This window comes from Phallusia mammillata, chromosome 5, assembly GCF_965637545.1.
Source record: "Phallusia mammillata chromosome 5, kaPhaMamm4.hap1.1, whole genome shotgun sequence".
Taxonomy (NCBI): domain Eukaryota; kingdom Metazoa; phylum Chordata; class Ascidiacea; order Phlebobranchia; family Ascidiidae; genus Phallusia; species Phallusia mammillata.
In genome coordinates this window covers 6,727,108-6,741,967 of record NC_137256.1, presented here as the reverse complement: position 1 = coordinate 6,741,967, position 14,860 = coordinate 6,727,108, and the positions used below count along the sequence as shown (strand labels likewise).

Below are 14,860 nucleotides of genomic sequence, written 5' to 3'. Positions count from 1 at the left end.
TATAAATTCAAAGAAATTTGTGGTAATGAATTTTGCCTATTTTAGGATTTAAGTTTCTTTTAAAATGTTTCTCTTAAATTTTACCCATTAAAAACTTTAAATATTTTGCTTAAAAACTGTTCGAGATGCCTTTTGTTCTATTTTCTGTAATTACAAAAGTTTTTGCCCTAACTTTAAATCCCTGTTTGAAAAATACAAAAAGTAACCCCTACGTTGTAGAGACATCGAAAATTCTCACAATGAAACCTTAAAGTTACGTACATTTGTGCGCAGACAGTTTGGTATTACAATGTTTGCTCTTTTTGCAGATTTACTTGTAAAAGCTTCTCGGCCTCATATCCCGGAACCATTTGGAACATCTGACCATGGACCATTCTATCTTCATCTGCCAAATCTTCACAATGGCCCGATTATTTCAATGAAAACTGTCAAAAATAGACTTGAAGTCTTCGAGAGGTAGGTTCATTAGACATGAGTAACTTTTAACCACCAACAAACGACCTGAACCCAAAGCCATTTCTTACGCTTTTGCCAATCTCGCTATGTATCTAAACCACATTTTTTGATTCATATAATTTTATTCCTTTTTTTCATGGAGTTAAATTAAAATAAGTAATTTAATTAACGTAGCTGGTCAAACTGAGGTAAAGAATATTAATTCACAGAAGTTTGGGTTGGCCGGAACATTTTTGACCGATGTTTCGGTTTCGGCCCACACTTCTTTTTCAACTTTTTGGAGTGTATGAAAATAATGCCACAACTTTTAATATCGCCGACTAATAACATCATAAAGTAACTAATTGTTGCATCTAAATTTTTTAGATTCTAAAAACACGACCCACGTTGTCTGCAAGATAATTGTTGACATAAATATTTGATGTTCTGAAGTGGCATAAATGACCTGTATCAATAACACGAGGTTTAATTGGATATCCATTAGGGATGTGCCAAAACTCCAAATGTTCTGTTTGGTCGAGCACCGAGCATCTCACTTTAATGCTCGGTGCTCGCCCGATCACGCTCGGTGCATTATGGCGTCACAAAAAAATCCCCTTTCTGCGTTTTAGCTCTACAAGGTCTCTTACGTCACCGGCGGTGTTTTATTGAGCTCTACATGCCCACAAAGAACGCGTTTTCCCACCATCTAATACATTTGAAAAATCATTCGTTTTATTTCATAGACACCCTTTAGAACACTAGTTACGTATGTTAGTAGGGCATGAATATGCAAATTTAACGCTCGGGTCAGTTTGTGCAACTACTCGGCCGAGCACCGAGCATCAAAAACAGCGATGCTCGGTACCGAGTACTCGGGTTCTGGCTCGGCTTTTGGGGTTGGCCTCGTTCGGCCGAATATTCGGTTTGGTCCGTACCTTTAAAGGCGGTTTCGGTACATCACTAAAGTTAAGAACTACGGACTTTGGTTAAACCCTTTTCACCAATAACAGACACAGACTGACCACTTTGTCTTATGTTTTGTAGTAGTGATGCTAAGCAGCAAAAAATACATACCGATATTGTTCACCGCCATAACTAAGAGCAGCTTAGATTAAGAAAACACCTCGCATAAAAATATTTCCTATTTTAGAAAACAAGTTCTGGACAACGTCAAGCGGCTTTTCGAAAGCGAATCTTACTCAGAAGTGATCGAGCTTTTGTGCTCCACCCTCAACGACACACCCCAAATATCGACCAATCCGGATCGTCCACGTCAAATCCGCCAACTGCTCATCTCACACGAGAAAATGTTGGACAACGTTGGAGTCGCAAGAAGTGCAAGTTACGTTGTCGCCGAAATAGTGACCAATGCTGAAAAGGCCTCGGAATTAAAGGTAAGAGCATTGCACAAAGTTGAATATGTCCATGTTCAATTTGCATGGTTAATTTGTCGTGATCGGTTATATGACTATGCGGTTTCATGTTTGTCATACCTATATTAGGATTTGATTAGTCTTTTTGAATAGTCTTCGGTGCGAAAAAATTAAATATTCGTATTCTGAAACTTCCATTAACTATTTGGTATGTTGTTTAACGTATAATTAGGGCAGGCTATGAATTAGCCTAAACATCTGATTAAATTGCAGTTGTTTTTAATTGACCTCTGGCTTTTGTGTTACTTGCGGCACTTATTATTTGTTGTGTAATAAGTTTTGGTTACTACACCATTAGCGGTGAATAAAACTTTGCCAAATGCATAACGTTTTGAAAATCCCAACGAAAAATATCAGTCATGCCAAATAGTTTGTTTGTTTATCGAATACTCTGCACACTTTTTCACTGCTATTAAGTCATGCAACTTTTTCGTCAGGACAACAGAGATGATGAGGTTGTCGAATCACAGACAAATAAGAGATCGCTTAAGGAATGGACTTCCACTCTTCATGTTGTCGTCCAAAGTAATTTTTTATTTTATTTTTACTGCAATGCAAGCAATCCCCTCTTTTTACTTGTGTTTATTTTGGTCAAATTTACTGATTCGTAAGTCTTTGGTGAAAGGTTTGTAGAGATTTGGTCCGAAACTATGTAATTCGGAAAATAGTGACGTAACCCTTATATGACGTAATATTTTTCGCAAATTTTCGGCAAAATTCAGTCAAGCTTCGGCCATTGCGTTAATGCAGGACCGTTCAGGCCTGAAAAAAGATGAATTCCAAATCTCCATGTGGTTTAGGTTGAATATCTTAAATATATTACATTTTCGTAATAAATCTTTCATTACAAATGAAATCTCCATGCAAGTAAAAACTAAAGGACTGCGACGGTTCATGGTCATTAATTCATGACTGCCAGAAATTTCGAAATTAAACCGCTAGATCGCCGTATGTTCCACTTTCTTTAGTTACTGCCCGAGCGTTGGACAACGAAGCATCGTCCTTTGACCAACTGACCACAGACGACCGAAGCAGACTGTGTAACGGTATCGCATCAGCTATTGGTTTCGTATTCACCGAGTTGGACGAAGGTCGATCGTTTCTGGCTAAAAATACTGCCGCCAATCTGGCAACTTTACAATGGATCATTTTGTACAAGTATGTTCCATTTTGGCTTGATAGCTAAACAAAACCAAAGCCCAACAATGTTTGAATTCTTACTGACAATATATTTATTCGCCTGCTACAGCTTACTGCTCACAACTATGATATTTAGGTCGTTGCAGTGCTTTTTTTAGTTGTTTAGTGAGCCTTTTATCGTATACCACAATATGAACCATGGTACACTAATTCATTTTCTAACAAAACATAAAGGAAACAAAACCAACGTTACAAGGCGCTAAATCCAGGTCCTCATGAACGGAATGTACTTTAGTACCATGTGTAGGCATTTTGGACTGTTTTCATGTAAAAAGTGTTACGTCTTACGATTAAAAACAGCATGCTGCCCAGGGAGTTCGTTTATGTGGACGCAAAATGCCACACATTAAAGAAATGTTTTTTTGTTGTTGCAGACTTGTAAAATACGAAGAACGTCACATCGATTTTCCAACTGAAGTGACAGAAATTCCGTCATCGTTCTGTGTGCTCAACACTGCCCACCAGTGGACAGGAGAGAGGGGTAGGTTTTATGAACAAGTCATAAAGTACAAAAATACACTAAAATTATATCATAATGCTGCAAGTTGCAACCGACAGTCGATTTTCATAATTCTTTAATGTGACTACAAATACTGTACTTGGTAATTAAATAAGCATACATTTGTGATGTTTAGGCATGTGTATTGTCAACAATGGACAACTGCTGCGATTTACTATTCAGGAGTATAACACAAGGGTAAAAAGGTATAAGCTGCTTTTATAGTGTATTGCTAAAAAAATAAACAGCCAAAGTTCCATGTTTATGCGTAGCAGTTTAGATTTCGAAAAAATGTTGGTCCAATGCAAAACATGACTGGTCTGACAAAAATACAGTCATGCATGTGTGTGGTCTAAATTATGTGACATAACATAGGACAACTTGAAATGTATTGGCCGATTGAACTCGCCCTACTAATTCAACAAATAAAATATCAAGTAGAATTATTAGTGTGTATTTCAGGATCAAGCACCACCTGTTGCCATCGGTGCGTGACAGCATTTCACGCATGGTTGAACAATGTTTTTGTTGTCTCTTTGCTTATCCAAGCAGAGGAAAAGTGCGATACCTGCAAGAACACAGTGTCAAGTAAGTTACGTCATGTCTCAGATGTACGTTTAGGAATCCTTTTACGGGGAATTGGAAACCGACTTGTGCTTCCCAAGTTTAGGTATTTTCCTTCCTAAAATTAGAATCATCTAGCACGTCACTTAATGGATAAAAGATATAATGAATAATATTTAAAGAACTGAGAAAACATTAGGTCATTTGTCTTTAACATTATGACACTTGTACTTTAAACTTATAAATAGAATCACCCAGCTTGTAGCTTGGTAGATGAACCTTATGTCCATTGATTTGAATTCATGAAAAACACCAAGTCATTCGTTATAAAGATTTTAAGATATATATATTTCGCCTTAACAGCATTATCAGTGTCTTTGAACAAGGATATTTGAGTAATGGTTAATTTTAAAAAGTTAAATAAGGTTTTATGTTAAATCTAACATGCAATAACGCCATATAAACGTGTGGCTTATTCGTTTATTGATAAAGATTTTTTCCCAATACTATCAAATTTCAAAACAAATCGTAAATGTTGCGTTTCAGAAACGTCTAACCAATAGTTGCTTAACTCTTTTAGACAACTGACTGCGACTTGGCCCGACTACCTCGCAATGTTCAACTTTTCACGACCACCACGTCTTCCTGAATTCGACAGCTTCAAGGCCATCACAGTGTCGTTTGACTTTACGCAGTTGATACTCAGAGCTATTAACTTTGTCCCGCAATCTGTACAGGTATACATAATCTAAAGTTATAACGTTACTTGCCCAAGACTTGTGATTTGTAAATATATAAATAAATCCAAACTTTTCAATGGCCACAGTTGTTTTCTCGGGTTACTAGGATTGGGTTGCCGTTCGCCTAGATTTTGAAACCTTAAACTTGTAAAAAAGACACAAAAGTAACGCTAATATTTCAAAAAAAGCATCAGTCCAATAATTGATGGGTAAGCTGCTGTTAGATGGTTACTCTAGCCCAGGGGTTCCCAACCTGTGGTACGCGTACTACTAGTGGTACGCGAAGGTTTTTCAGGTGGTTCGCGAGTAGCGTCCGTTTTTTTCACAAAAACCTGGATTTACAACTTTATCATTTATTTATCTGGTTTTGTTGACCAATTGGTGGACAGTAAACAAAAACATTAGTTGCGGGTTCTTAGCGTTATTTTTAGTAGGCGAATATTATTCTCTTGAATAAAATATGATTCGCACAAATTAGTTGTTCTGCGTGAAGTGGTACGCGTGGCAGTAAAGAGCGTCCAAGTGGTACGAGATCGTAAAAAGGTTGGGAACCCCTGCTCTAGCCAGTACGGCCTGTGTCTTGTTACCATTTGTCCTGTACTGATGAGACCTTATAGGTCGAAACAGTTAGCATTGTCTTTAGCTTATGTATAGTTGCTAATATTGATTACATTAGGCTCCCAATTGGCGTGGTTATGTACACGTACTTGATATTCACCCGAATTTAGGTTCTTAAGATTAAGTATTTTGCCTTAAGATTTTAAATATTTCGTCTTAACAACATCATCAGTATCCTTTTTATTAAAAGTGTTTAAAAGGAAAGGACGGATGTCAAGTTTAAGTATTATATTATAACGTTAAAAATATGTACTCTTTCGTAACTTTGTTCTACTTGTTGGCGAGTGAAACACTAATCTTACATTGATTGTTTTCGACAACTTTTTGTGTGCAGTACCGAAATAATTTTCTGTATGTTTCGATGTTTGTTTTCACCCACGAAAAGACAAACATTTAGCATATATTCGTCATGCACTAAACATTACAGCGATTGCATAATTTTTTACAGTCCCAGATTCCCAACTCTGATTCTGACGTTACCGCGTTTGTTGAATCTCACCGCGATGACGTCACCGCTGGACTGAAGACGCTGGAGGGCGACAAAGATGAAGTAAGGGCGCTCGGAGACATGTATTATCTGCTGGGCGATTACAATTTCAAGAACAAGGATATGACCAAAGCTGTGAAATATTATTCCCTCGATCTACGGATAAACCCCACAAGGTGAGTAAATGGAAACTAAGATTTTTATAAACAGACTTTTTATTAAAAGTTAAAAAGTAATTTTGTTTTTGTGGAAAAAAAGATTTTTGTGGAAAAAAACACTGTATAAGAGATAGGATGAAAAAAAAAATCATATTAATAAGTTTGGTTTTCGTTAGAATTAGTTTTCATTGCCGTTAGTTTTGATCAAATTATTACCTTGTGTTTCTGAGCGTCGTAACGTTTGTTGAATTTGGATTTATCAATAACTCTGCCCAATTACGGCTCACATTGTTTATTGAGATTTTTCCTTCATTGTAAATGCTAACCGTAATTATGGGTCCCCTTCCCTGAAGGGGACACATATTGATTTTACTCAAAATGTTTTTGTTTTTTTCTTTTTTTTTCTTTCATTTTTCTTCTCCCCAAAGTTTGTCCGATCCTTGATGGATTTGGATGAAATTTACACAGATGGTAGATGTAGTTATGTAGATGTGCATCCCACTTTGTTTTTGTTCATAACCCCGGTATTTACCCCGCTAGCCCCCTAAAATAGGTATTTTCCCCCGAAGTTTGTCCGACTCGTTTTTCCATCAAATGTTTGATGGATTTGGCTGAAATTTACACAGATGGTAGATGTAGTTATGTAGATTTGCATCCCACTTTGTTTTTGTTGATAACCCCAGTATTTACCCCGCTCGCCCCCTAAAATGGGTATTTTCCCCCGAAGTTTGTCTGACTCGTTTTTCTATCAAATGTTTGATGGATTCAGCTGAAATTTACACAGACGGTAGATGTAGTTATGTAGATGTGCATCCCACTTTGTTTGTTTTTTTATAACCCCAGTATTTACCCCGCTAGCCCCCTAAAATGTTTTTTTTTCCGAAGTTTGTCTGACTCGTTTTGCCATCAAATGCTTGATGGATGTGGCTGAAACTTATACAGATGGTAGATGTAGTTATGTAGATGTGCATCCCACTTTGTTTTTGTTGATAACCCCAGTATTCACCCCGCTAGCCCCTTAAAATGGGTATTTCCCCCCGAAGTTTGTCCGACTCGTTTTTCTATCAAATGTTTGATGGATTCGGCTGAAATTAACACAGATGGTAGATGTAGTTATGTAGATGTACATCCTACTTTGTTTTTGTTGATAACCCCAGTATTTACCCCACTAGCCCCCTAAAATGTTTTTCCCCGAAGTTTGTCTGACTCGTTTTGCCATCAAATGCTTGATGGATGTGGCTGAAACTTATACAGATGGTAGATATAGTTATGTAGATGTGCATCCCACTTTGTTTGTCCGGATAACCCTAGTATTTACCTCACTAGCCCCCTAAAAGGGGTGAGTTTATAAACAATGTCAGAATTGGCTAAAATTTGGATAGCTTGTAAAGTATGCCAATTATCGTTATTGCGTCATTGCAGTTCGGGGGTTGTTAACAGCCCTTTGACGTCAGAAACATTAACAGTTGTTGCTCAAAACACCTCTAGTGGTTGAAATTTTAAACGTTGGCAGATTGGACTGAAATTTTGCAGTACTATTGATTGAGTCATTGTGGTTTCCTTCGTTTAAGTTTGTGTGTGTTGAACCTCAATTAGTTATCCTACCTACTCATTGTTATCTATTGAAATGCATTATCTACAACTTTGCATGTGTGGGGACCCATGAGTTTTTGCTTGCAGAAACAACCAAGGTTATAAAAGACGATGGCTAATATAGGACCCAATATAAATAAGTGTAGGAAATATATTAATGTTTCAAAATATGCTATAGTGTATGTGCAAGGGCAATATGTGCTAAGCCACCCTTCTAGTTGTGTTTGAAATTTGTTTTTTTGTTTTTCAGATTCGATTCATGGGCTGGAATGGCGCTTGCACGATCGAGTCAAACCGACGACAGACTGAGACTTTGCGAGTCGAAGAAATCACAACACAAGGTAATCGAAAAAACATAAAGTCATTTGGTGGGTCTTTTGCTTCTGTGATCGTATAAAATGCATATAAATGTGTCGTGCTCGCCAAACGCTTATAAGATTTTTTAAAGAATGTTGTCTCACTTACGTTTTGCAGCTTTCTGACAGTGGAACTGAAAAGAAGGGCTTAGTTGCTCTCTCTTGCTTCAAACGTGCTTTGAACTTTGAATCTACCAGCGCCAAATTGTTAATTGAACACGGCTCGCTTGCGTATTGGATGCACTCAATGTATTCCAGGTATTATAGTTAGAAACTACACATACTTCTTCATTGCAACATTTCTCACGTTTTTTCACCGAATTTTACAGTTTTGGGGGACGTGTTGAAATTTAGTCGTATTTTCTTTGCTTTCTTCTGTTGTTTAAGTATTTGTACATCTGCTAATTTCCATTTTAGGGCACCAATTTGCCCCTAACACTTGTTTTTAACGCAGACAAATCAAGCGCAAATCGTCTCAGCTTTCTGAAGAGGACATTAAAACAATTAATAACAAGAAGGACGAAATGTTAAAGATTGCACGGAAGAGTTTCGAAGTTGTTCGCGAATGTGACGTAAGTTATTCGTTTGTCAAATGACGTCATACTTAATATGTTTGATGACGTAACGCAGCTTCAACTTCTATATTAGACGAATAACACATTTAAAGCAGAAAAGGTTATTTTGCAATTGTGCAATTTTTAACAAATTTGAGCCTATGGTCTCTATTCTATTTCAAATTAATTTACTGATTTTTAATTATGTTAAGGTTTGCCATTTCTTTGCCGATGTGTTGAATATTACTCAGCTTATTTTGTTGTGTAGACCGAAGAGATATACGGGGAGGAATGGTTTATTGACTACATGACAGGGAAACTTTGTGAAAAGGAAAGGAAACCGATTCGAGTTTATCTTCGATATTTCCAATCAGCGGCCGAGATTTTGCACCGGCGTCATGCAAAGTTTGTTTTGACTGTTTGCTCCAAACAGAGTCTGCTCTGGCAAAATGTTTTTCTGTTTCGTTTTTTTTACATAAATTTTTTGACTTAAAAAAGGTCACGGCGATTCGCAATTAAAGTTGCGTTTTAAGTATGTGGCATTAGGATTGCACAGTTGACGGAACTGGGTAGTATTTTTTATTTGCAGCGATTTTTTTTTGAAAAATTACCTTTATTACGTAACTTTCGTAACATTAGGAAATATCATGGGCCACATGCGTCTCTAGATTGGCGTTTTCTACTTAAATGCTGGTCCCAGCACCACATATTTAAAACCGTCGTTGGTCCGAGTACTGAGATGTGGTCCTGACTGTTTCGTTTATAACATTTAGTGCTCCACCGTTAGTTTATTACATGGTAGAACGGACAGTGGCTAACTGCAGTTTTTTAGGTATCCGAAACGAATTCAGCCAAAATACGGCGCCGTCAACGATATGGCGATAGAGGCGCTTGAGATGCACTTTCGTGTTCACTGCTCGATACTGAAGTACCTAATGTCCCGGGTGAAGAATAATAGTGGTCAAAAAGTGGAATACGACGTTACAAGTGATGAAGTGGCATTTATGAAAGGTGACTGGTTTGCTCATTTTCAAACTTCATGCATGCTAATATGTTAAAAATGCACATTTTTGCATCGATTGGGCATCAATGGTTGTATTTGGTTTTCTGGATCTTCATATAACTGTTGAAATGTTTTGTTGAACTATTTTAAGAAAAGGGTGCTAAACACTGTTTGTTTTTCAAAACAATACCTTAATGACCACAACTGTTCATACACGCAGATTTGGTTGACCAAATGTCAAAAAGTCCTTTTGTTTTACGCGAAGAACGCAAATCAACAACCCAATTTGCGGTTGCAGCTGATGTTAATAAGGTACAAGTTTGTTTTATTTCAATATATATCAAGCATAATTGCATTTACCCTTTTTCTTTGTATCATTTTGTGTTTAATCGAACTTTGTTTAATTTTTAGCCTCCGAAACTTGCGGCTGTTTCTGAGTCTTCTGACCTGACAATGGGTTCCTTGCTCCCCGATTCCGTACTTCAGGCGCTTCATATCGAAGTTGAAGAAAAAACTGGTAAGAGAAACATCAAACTGAAAATGTTACGGTTTGATTTTGCCCAACGTAGCATCAACCGTAGTTGACAAGTTACAAGAATATGGTGGACATATGATTAAGCTGAACTTTCGAAAATAGTATTTAGGGTGCACCACAACAGCCACAGGAATGCATGAGCAAGATTGGTTCACCCAATGCATTTTTGATGTTAGAGTGACAGTAATTAGTTGCAGAGTGTCGCATTGTGTGTACGATTACATATGTGGAACCACTTCAATTTTTGTTTTCCAAAAATGTAATTTAACAGTTTATGTAACCTAACATTTCATTACACGTCTGCAATCCAACCAAAAAGTAGATTAATTCATATGTCGATAACAAGAGTGCACGAAATAGCAGCGTCGGTTCACAAGTGGGCACACGGTTTGAGGGCAAAGGTCTGCCTGAATGATTTATAACGTGGGCCGCCCACCTAACTAAAATTTGGGCGAGCTAAGGAGTGTTGACAAACTTCTACAAGACATTTCAGTATCATAGATTTACACTTAACTATGAGATGCAAATTATTTGATTTTATTTTTTAGACGCGTTAGGTATAATTTGTGCCTGCACAACTTTTGTATGACACACATACAAAAATACACCAATAAACCTGGATCGTACAACTATTTCACCTTATGCCTTCATTCCGCCACGCTTAAACTCTTTTAGGATTTTTTATAAGAAAAAAAAAACATTGTTTTGAGGGTCCGCCACTGATAGTTATACTGGACAATCAGTCATTTACTTTACATAAACTTCGTATAACCCGTTTGAGAATCACCGCTTTGATCTAGATGCTATAGCAAGTTAAATAACATGGAATATTTTTTTGGCTCAATAACTTGATCGGTTGCATTAATCAAGCTCCTATCTTTTGTATGCAGATGAAGACACCCAACCATCAGTACTGTCCACTGACGGTGACACACAAGGGACTGTGACGTCAGAAAGACGAGATTCGTCCTCACGTCAAGAAATGGCTGGATCCAGTGATGACGCTCAGGCTAATGTCTTAAAAGGTACGACAGTCCTCAAATGATTAAATTTCAAGCGCTCATTTGAATCACTGTAGGTCAGCCCTTTAATGACAGTCTTGTGCCGAATGTGACCATTTTAAGCATTCGTTTCTCCAATTTGGTTGGATTTAGCTGGTTTCTTTTAAAATTTAACTCGTATAGATTATTGCCACGCCTTGAAATGCGTAAAATTGCAGATCCTGTTTTCATGACTTGATATGGTCAAAGTGTTAAAAAAGTTAAAAAATTTCACATTTGTGGACAATTTCTTGCCGTTAATGAATTTTTTCTACATGTGTTTTTCGACACTACATGTTTTTGTAATTAATAGCGTTTTATGCGTTTTGATTCTTTCGTTTGTGTTTTAGGTCAAGACGGGAGTTTTGATCCAGCTCGTAGACCGAGCGTGGACGACCACGTACGTCATGAGAAGGATTGTGACGCAATAATCACCGCTTGTGAGTCAGCGTTGCGTTTATGTTTGCGAAGGTTTCCACAACACAACAAGTCAGCGTATCGTCTTGCCCAACTCTACTCTACTAACAGCTCCAAAAAGGTGAATTAAAACTGTTTTGTTGTCTTTTGACCCAGGCCCCGCTTTTGACCCAAATAAAAACCACTTCTGCAGTTAATGACGTACAAAGTTTCTAAGACGTCGTGCATCTAACTAAGGATAAATTTTGAAAATTAGGACGATATGTTTTCACCAAGCGAAAATGCAGTTTGTCTCCTTTATTCCCCATAGCAGCATTACAACTAATATTTTATAATTTAGCTGCAAAAGCTAACTATTGTCTCGTTCAGCACCTCAACTGGTCACGTGACCTGCTCTTCGGGTCGCCGTCGCCATGGCAACAGAAGTGGCACATGCCGGCGCCCGGCTTGCTGTCCGATCGCAACAAGACCAATCTGTTTAACGGTGTATGGCGGATTCCAATGGATGACATAGACAGGTAAAAGTTATTGTGTTTTATCGCTTTCCAGCTATATCAGTGGTTCCCAAACTTTGGTGGTTGCGTACCACTTTTAGGTTTCGCATCGTTCCCACAGCCACCCATGCTCAGTTACATTTTGAATCTAAAAACAAACGCCAATGCGCAATATGTAACTGCTTGCTTTCCAGCTGTCGATTAATGCAAAGCAAAACTTCTTTTGACACAATATGTCGTATACATGTATAATGTTTTAGCTTCGACATTGTACGAAAAGAAAAACTTATTACATTCAATACGCTTTTTGCTTGCAGTACATCCTAATCCCTTAATCGTTTTTTGTTTTAGTCATAAAGAAACAATTGAACACAAAACATTTTCTTTGAAAAAGTAATACTAGCGTTCTAACTTTGCACCAGCATAGCAGGTGACACACAGACTGATGTTGGACAAACGTTTTATGTAAGATTAAGCGATTCGGTGCAAAAATACGGAATAAATAAAATTCCGAAAGGTGTTCGCGTACCACCAGACATGACGTGTATAGATGGCACTGTATATAGTTATGAATAGATAATGGACAACATACACTTGCGTCTATTGAAACGTTACACATTATTGTAATAAGAAAGTAATCTGGTTAGTTTCGTGATTCTATATTCGGCTTTCATTCATTCATACACTGTCCTTTTGGTAGGCTAAAATAATCGTCTTCTAATGTAAGACCTTTATTGCATACACTTTTTAGTTTGTGTTGGGGGAGCAGTGAGTGGGTTTGTAAGGGAATTTTTTTTTAATTGTGAGCCACTGGGTTAGTAAGAACAGTGCTTTACAATAAATTGCAGTACGTCGTACGGTTGTGTTAAACTTTTTAAAACATTGGATACTACTGTTATACCACACAGGCCTGGAAGCTTCTCGGCACATCTTCGCCGCTGCGTGGCGCTGTTGACTGACGTGATGCGCGAAATGGGAGATCACCAATCGCTTCTACACTTGCACAACATGCTTAACCGTAGTCCTGATCACGGAAGGTGAGTGATATCAATAACTGGTTTGTCCATAACTTAATGAACAATAAACCCTTTGCTGTAAAGTATTGTAAGCGGTTCTGGAAAATTCTCGAAATAAACCCCGAATTAGACCCGAAAGTTCATAAAATGGAAGCAATTGAGGCCGAGTTAGGCCCGAACCAAGCCTGTTTTATGCAAGTTAAAGGCCGAATCAGGCTCTGTTTCAAACCAAAGACCCATTTTGGCCCGAAAGATAATGCCTTTGCGTCACATATGGGACCGAGTTTAAAGTTAGGCCAAAATTAAGCCCGCTTTATTTAGCCCAAATCTAAAAGCACAAGCCCTCATCAGGCTCTGCTTCAAACCAAAGGCCTGGGCCAGAAGTTAAGGCAATTGCGTGGGGCCGAGTTTAAAGTCCGGTTGAATTAAGCCCGTTCATGCATACTTAAGCCCGGAACCCGACCCGAAAATCCCGGCTCTTTCAACTTTGCTGCATATCGTTTCTTTTCAGGAGCCTACAGATTCTTTTTTACCCTGTCCGGAAAATGTGACGGGTTTACCTTACTAGTTGAAAAATACTATATTTCTGTTTAACTATGCTCATAGTTATGGTAAACGCTAAACTCATAAGTGTCTGAGCTAAAAATATTTCTCAATACCAACGTGTATTTGCTATTGACCCTCAATGACGTAAGTTGTGTAGAACGTGAGTTGTATAGTAACCATTGCTCACTTTGGTTTGATGTTTACCAGCAAGCGTAAAAAAATCACGTTTCGGTATCTTGAACTCATGAACTGGCTTTGTTTAGTTTATGTCTGTAGGTTTTTACGTCACGAACGAATGAGATTTTGTGCACGTTTGATTTATCGACCGCCTACGATTTGTGCTCGTTCAGTTAAGCTCATCACACAAATGCACGTATGTGGTAGTTTGCGTTTGTCTCCAATCATTATGTATAATTGTTCCTTTCATTTACGAACAACTAAAAAACCAAGGTATTATCGCCAAGTGCTAGTGTACCAAAACGTATTTCATCGCGCTTTTGCTCACCAGACCACACAGTAACTTTATGGCTTTAGTAGTGTGGTACCAATGCATATATAACTTATCACAAATGATTGAAGCTTTAACCTATCGCACGGCCTTATTTCTTGTTAATGACTCGTACTGACCCCGAGTCAAAAATCTCTTATCGACCGGCAAATTGCACCAGTGGTGGTTCTTGTTTTACAACGCGGCTATTTTTGGTTCTGCGAAGTTTAAACATTTATGTAGAAGGTCATACCGGTCATGTGTTTTTACCGTCTGTTTGGAAGTCTACGCCTTCCATGCCCTGTAGGTCAATCACGATTTTACGCCACGTAATATCCAGGGTACAATGGTTTTAAAAATTTTCCTTACCTGAAAACTATTTACCCTATTCGGTGTTCCGGTTAATCGTTCTTCCTACCTGTCACAGCATATGGCCATTTTAAACCGTGTTTTCATGGGAACACATAGCACATCGATTGCTCATTTTCTATATTTAGCCAAGAACGATTGTGTGCATAGCATCAGGTAACAGACGACCATGTTGGCAAAAAGCGACGTGCTTATTCCAAGCGTCCATATTTGGTGATCGTCGATGGCTTCGGTATTGATAATGGCTTGACTAAAGGCAGTCGGCCGTGAAATATGTCGTAAATTGAGTGGCACTGATACATATCGCACAAAA

General features: G+C 38.0%; 1 protein-coding gene across 2 annotated transcripts in view; it reads left to right on the top strand.

Moving 5' to 3' along the window:
* Window positions 1-14,860, top strand: part of LOC145227914 (calcineurin-binding protein cabin-1-like) — a 53,060-nt gene that overhangs the window by 7,450 nt on the left and 30,750 nt on the right. For both annotated transcript variants that reach the window (XM_080092875.1, XM_080092874.1), the window contains exons 18-37: window positions 309-456; window positions 1,589-1,832; window positions 2,309-2,396; window positions 2,840-3,029; window positions 3,446-3,552; window positions 3,707-3,776; window positions 4,033-4,158; window positions 4,715-4,871; window positions 5,941-6,155; window positions 7,981-8,071; window positions 8,205-8,344; window positions 8,541-8,658; window positions 8,909-9,045; window positions 9,473-9,651; window positions 9,864-9,955; window positions 10,055-10,160; window positions 11,069-11,203; window positions 11,569-11,756; window positions 12,005-12,153; window positions 13,038-13,166. In XM_080092875.1, coding sequence (XP_079949001.1) covers window positions 309-456; window positions 1,589-1,832; window positions 2,309-2,396; window positions 2,840-3,029; window positions 3,446-3,552; window positions 3,707-3,776; window positions 4,033-4,158; window positions 4,715-4,871; window positions 5,941-6,155; window positions 7,981-8,071; window positions 8,205-8,344; window positions 8,541-8,658; window positions 8,909-9,045; window positions 9,473-9,651; window positions 9,864-9,955; window positions 10,055-10,160; window positions 11,069-11,203; window positions 11,569-11,756; window positions 12,005-12,153; window positions 13,038-13,166 — 2,809 coding nt within the window. The remainder of the gene's footprint in view (window positions 1-308; window positions 457-1,588; window positions 1,833-2,308; window positions 2,397-2,839; window positions 3,030-3,445; window positions 3,553-3,706; window positions 3,777-4,032; window positions 4,159-4,714; window positions 4,872-5,940; window positions 6,156-7,980; window positions 8,072-8,204; window positions 8,345-8,540; window positions 8,659-8,908; window positions 9,046-9,472; window positions 9,652-9,863; window positions 9,956-10,054; window positions 10,161-11,068; window positions 11,204-11,568; window positions 11,757-12,004; window positions 12,154-13,037; window positions 13,167-14,860) is intronic.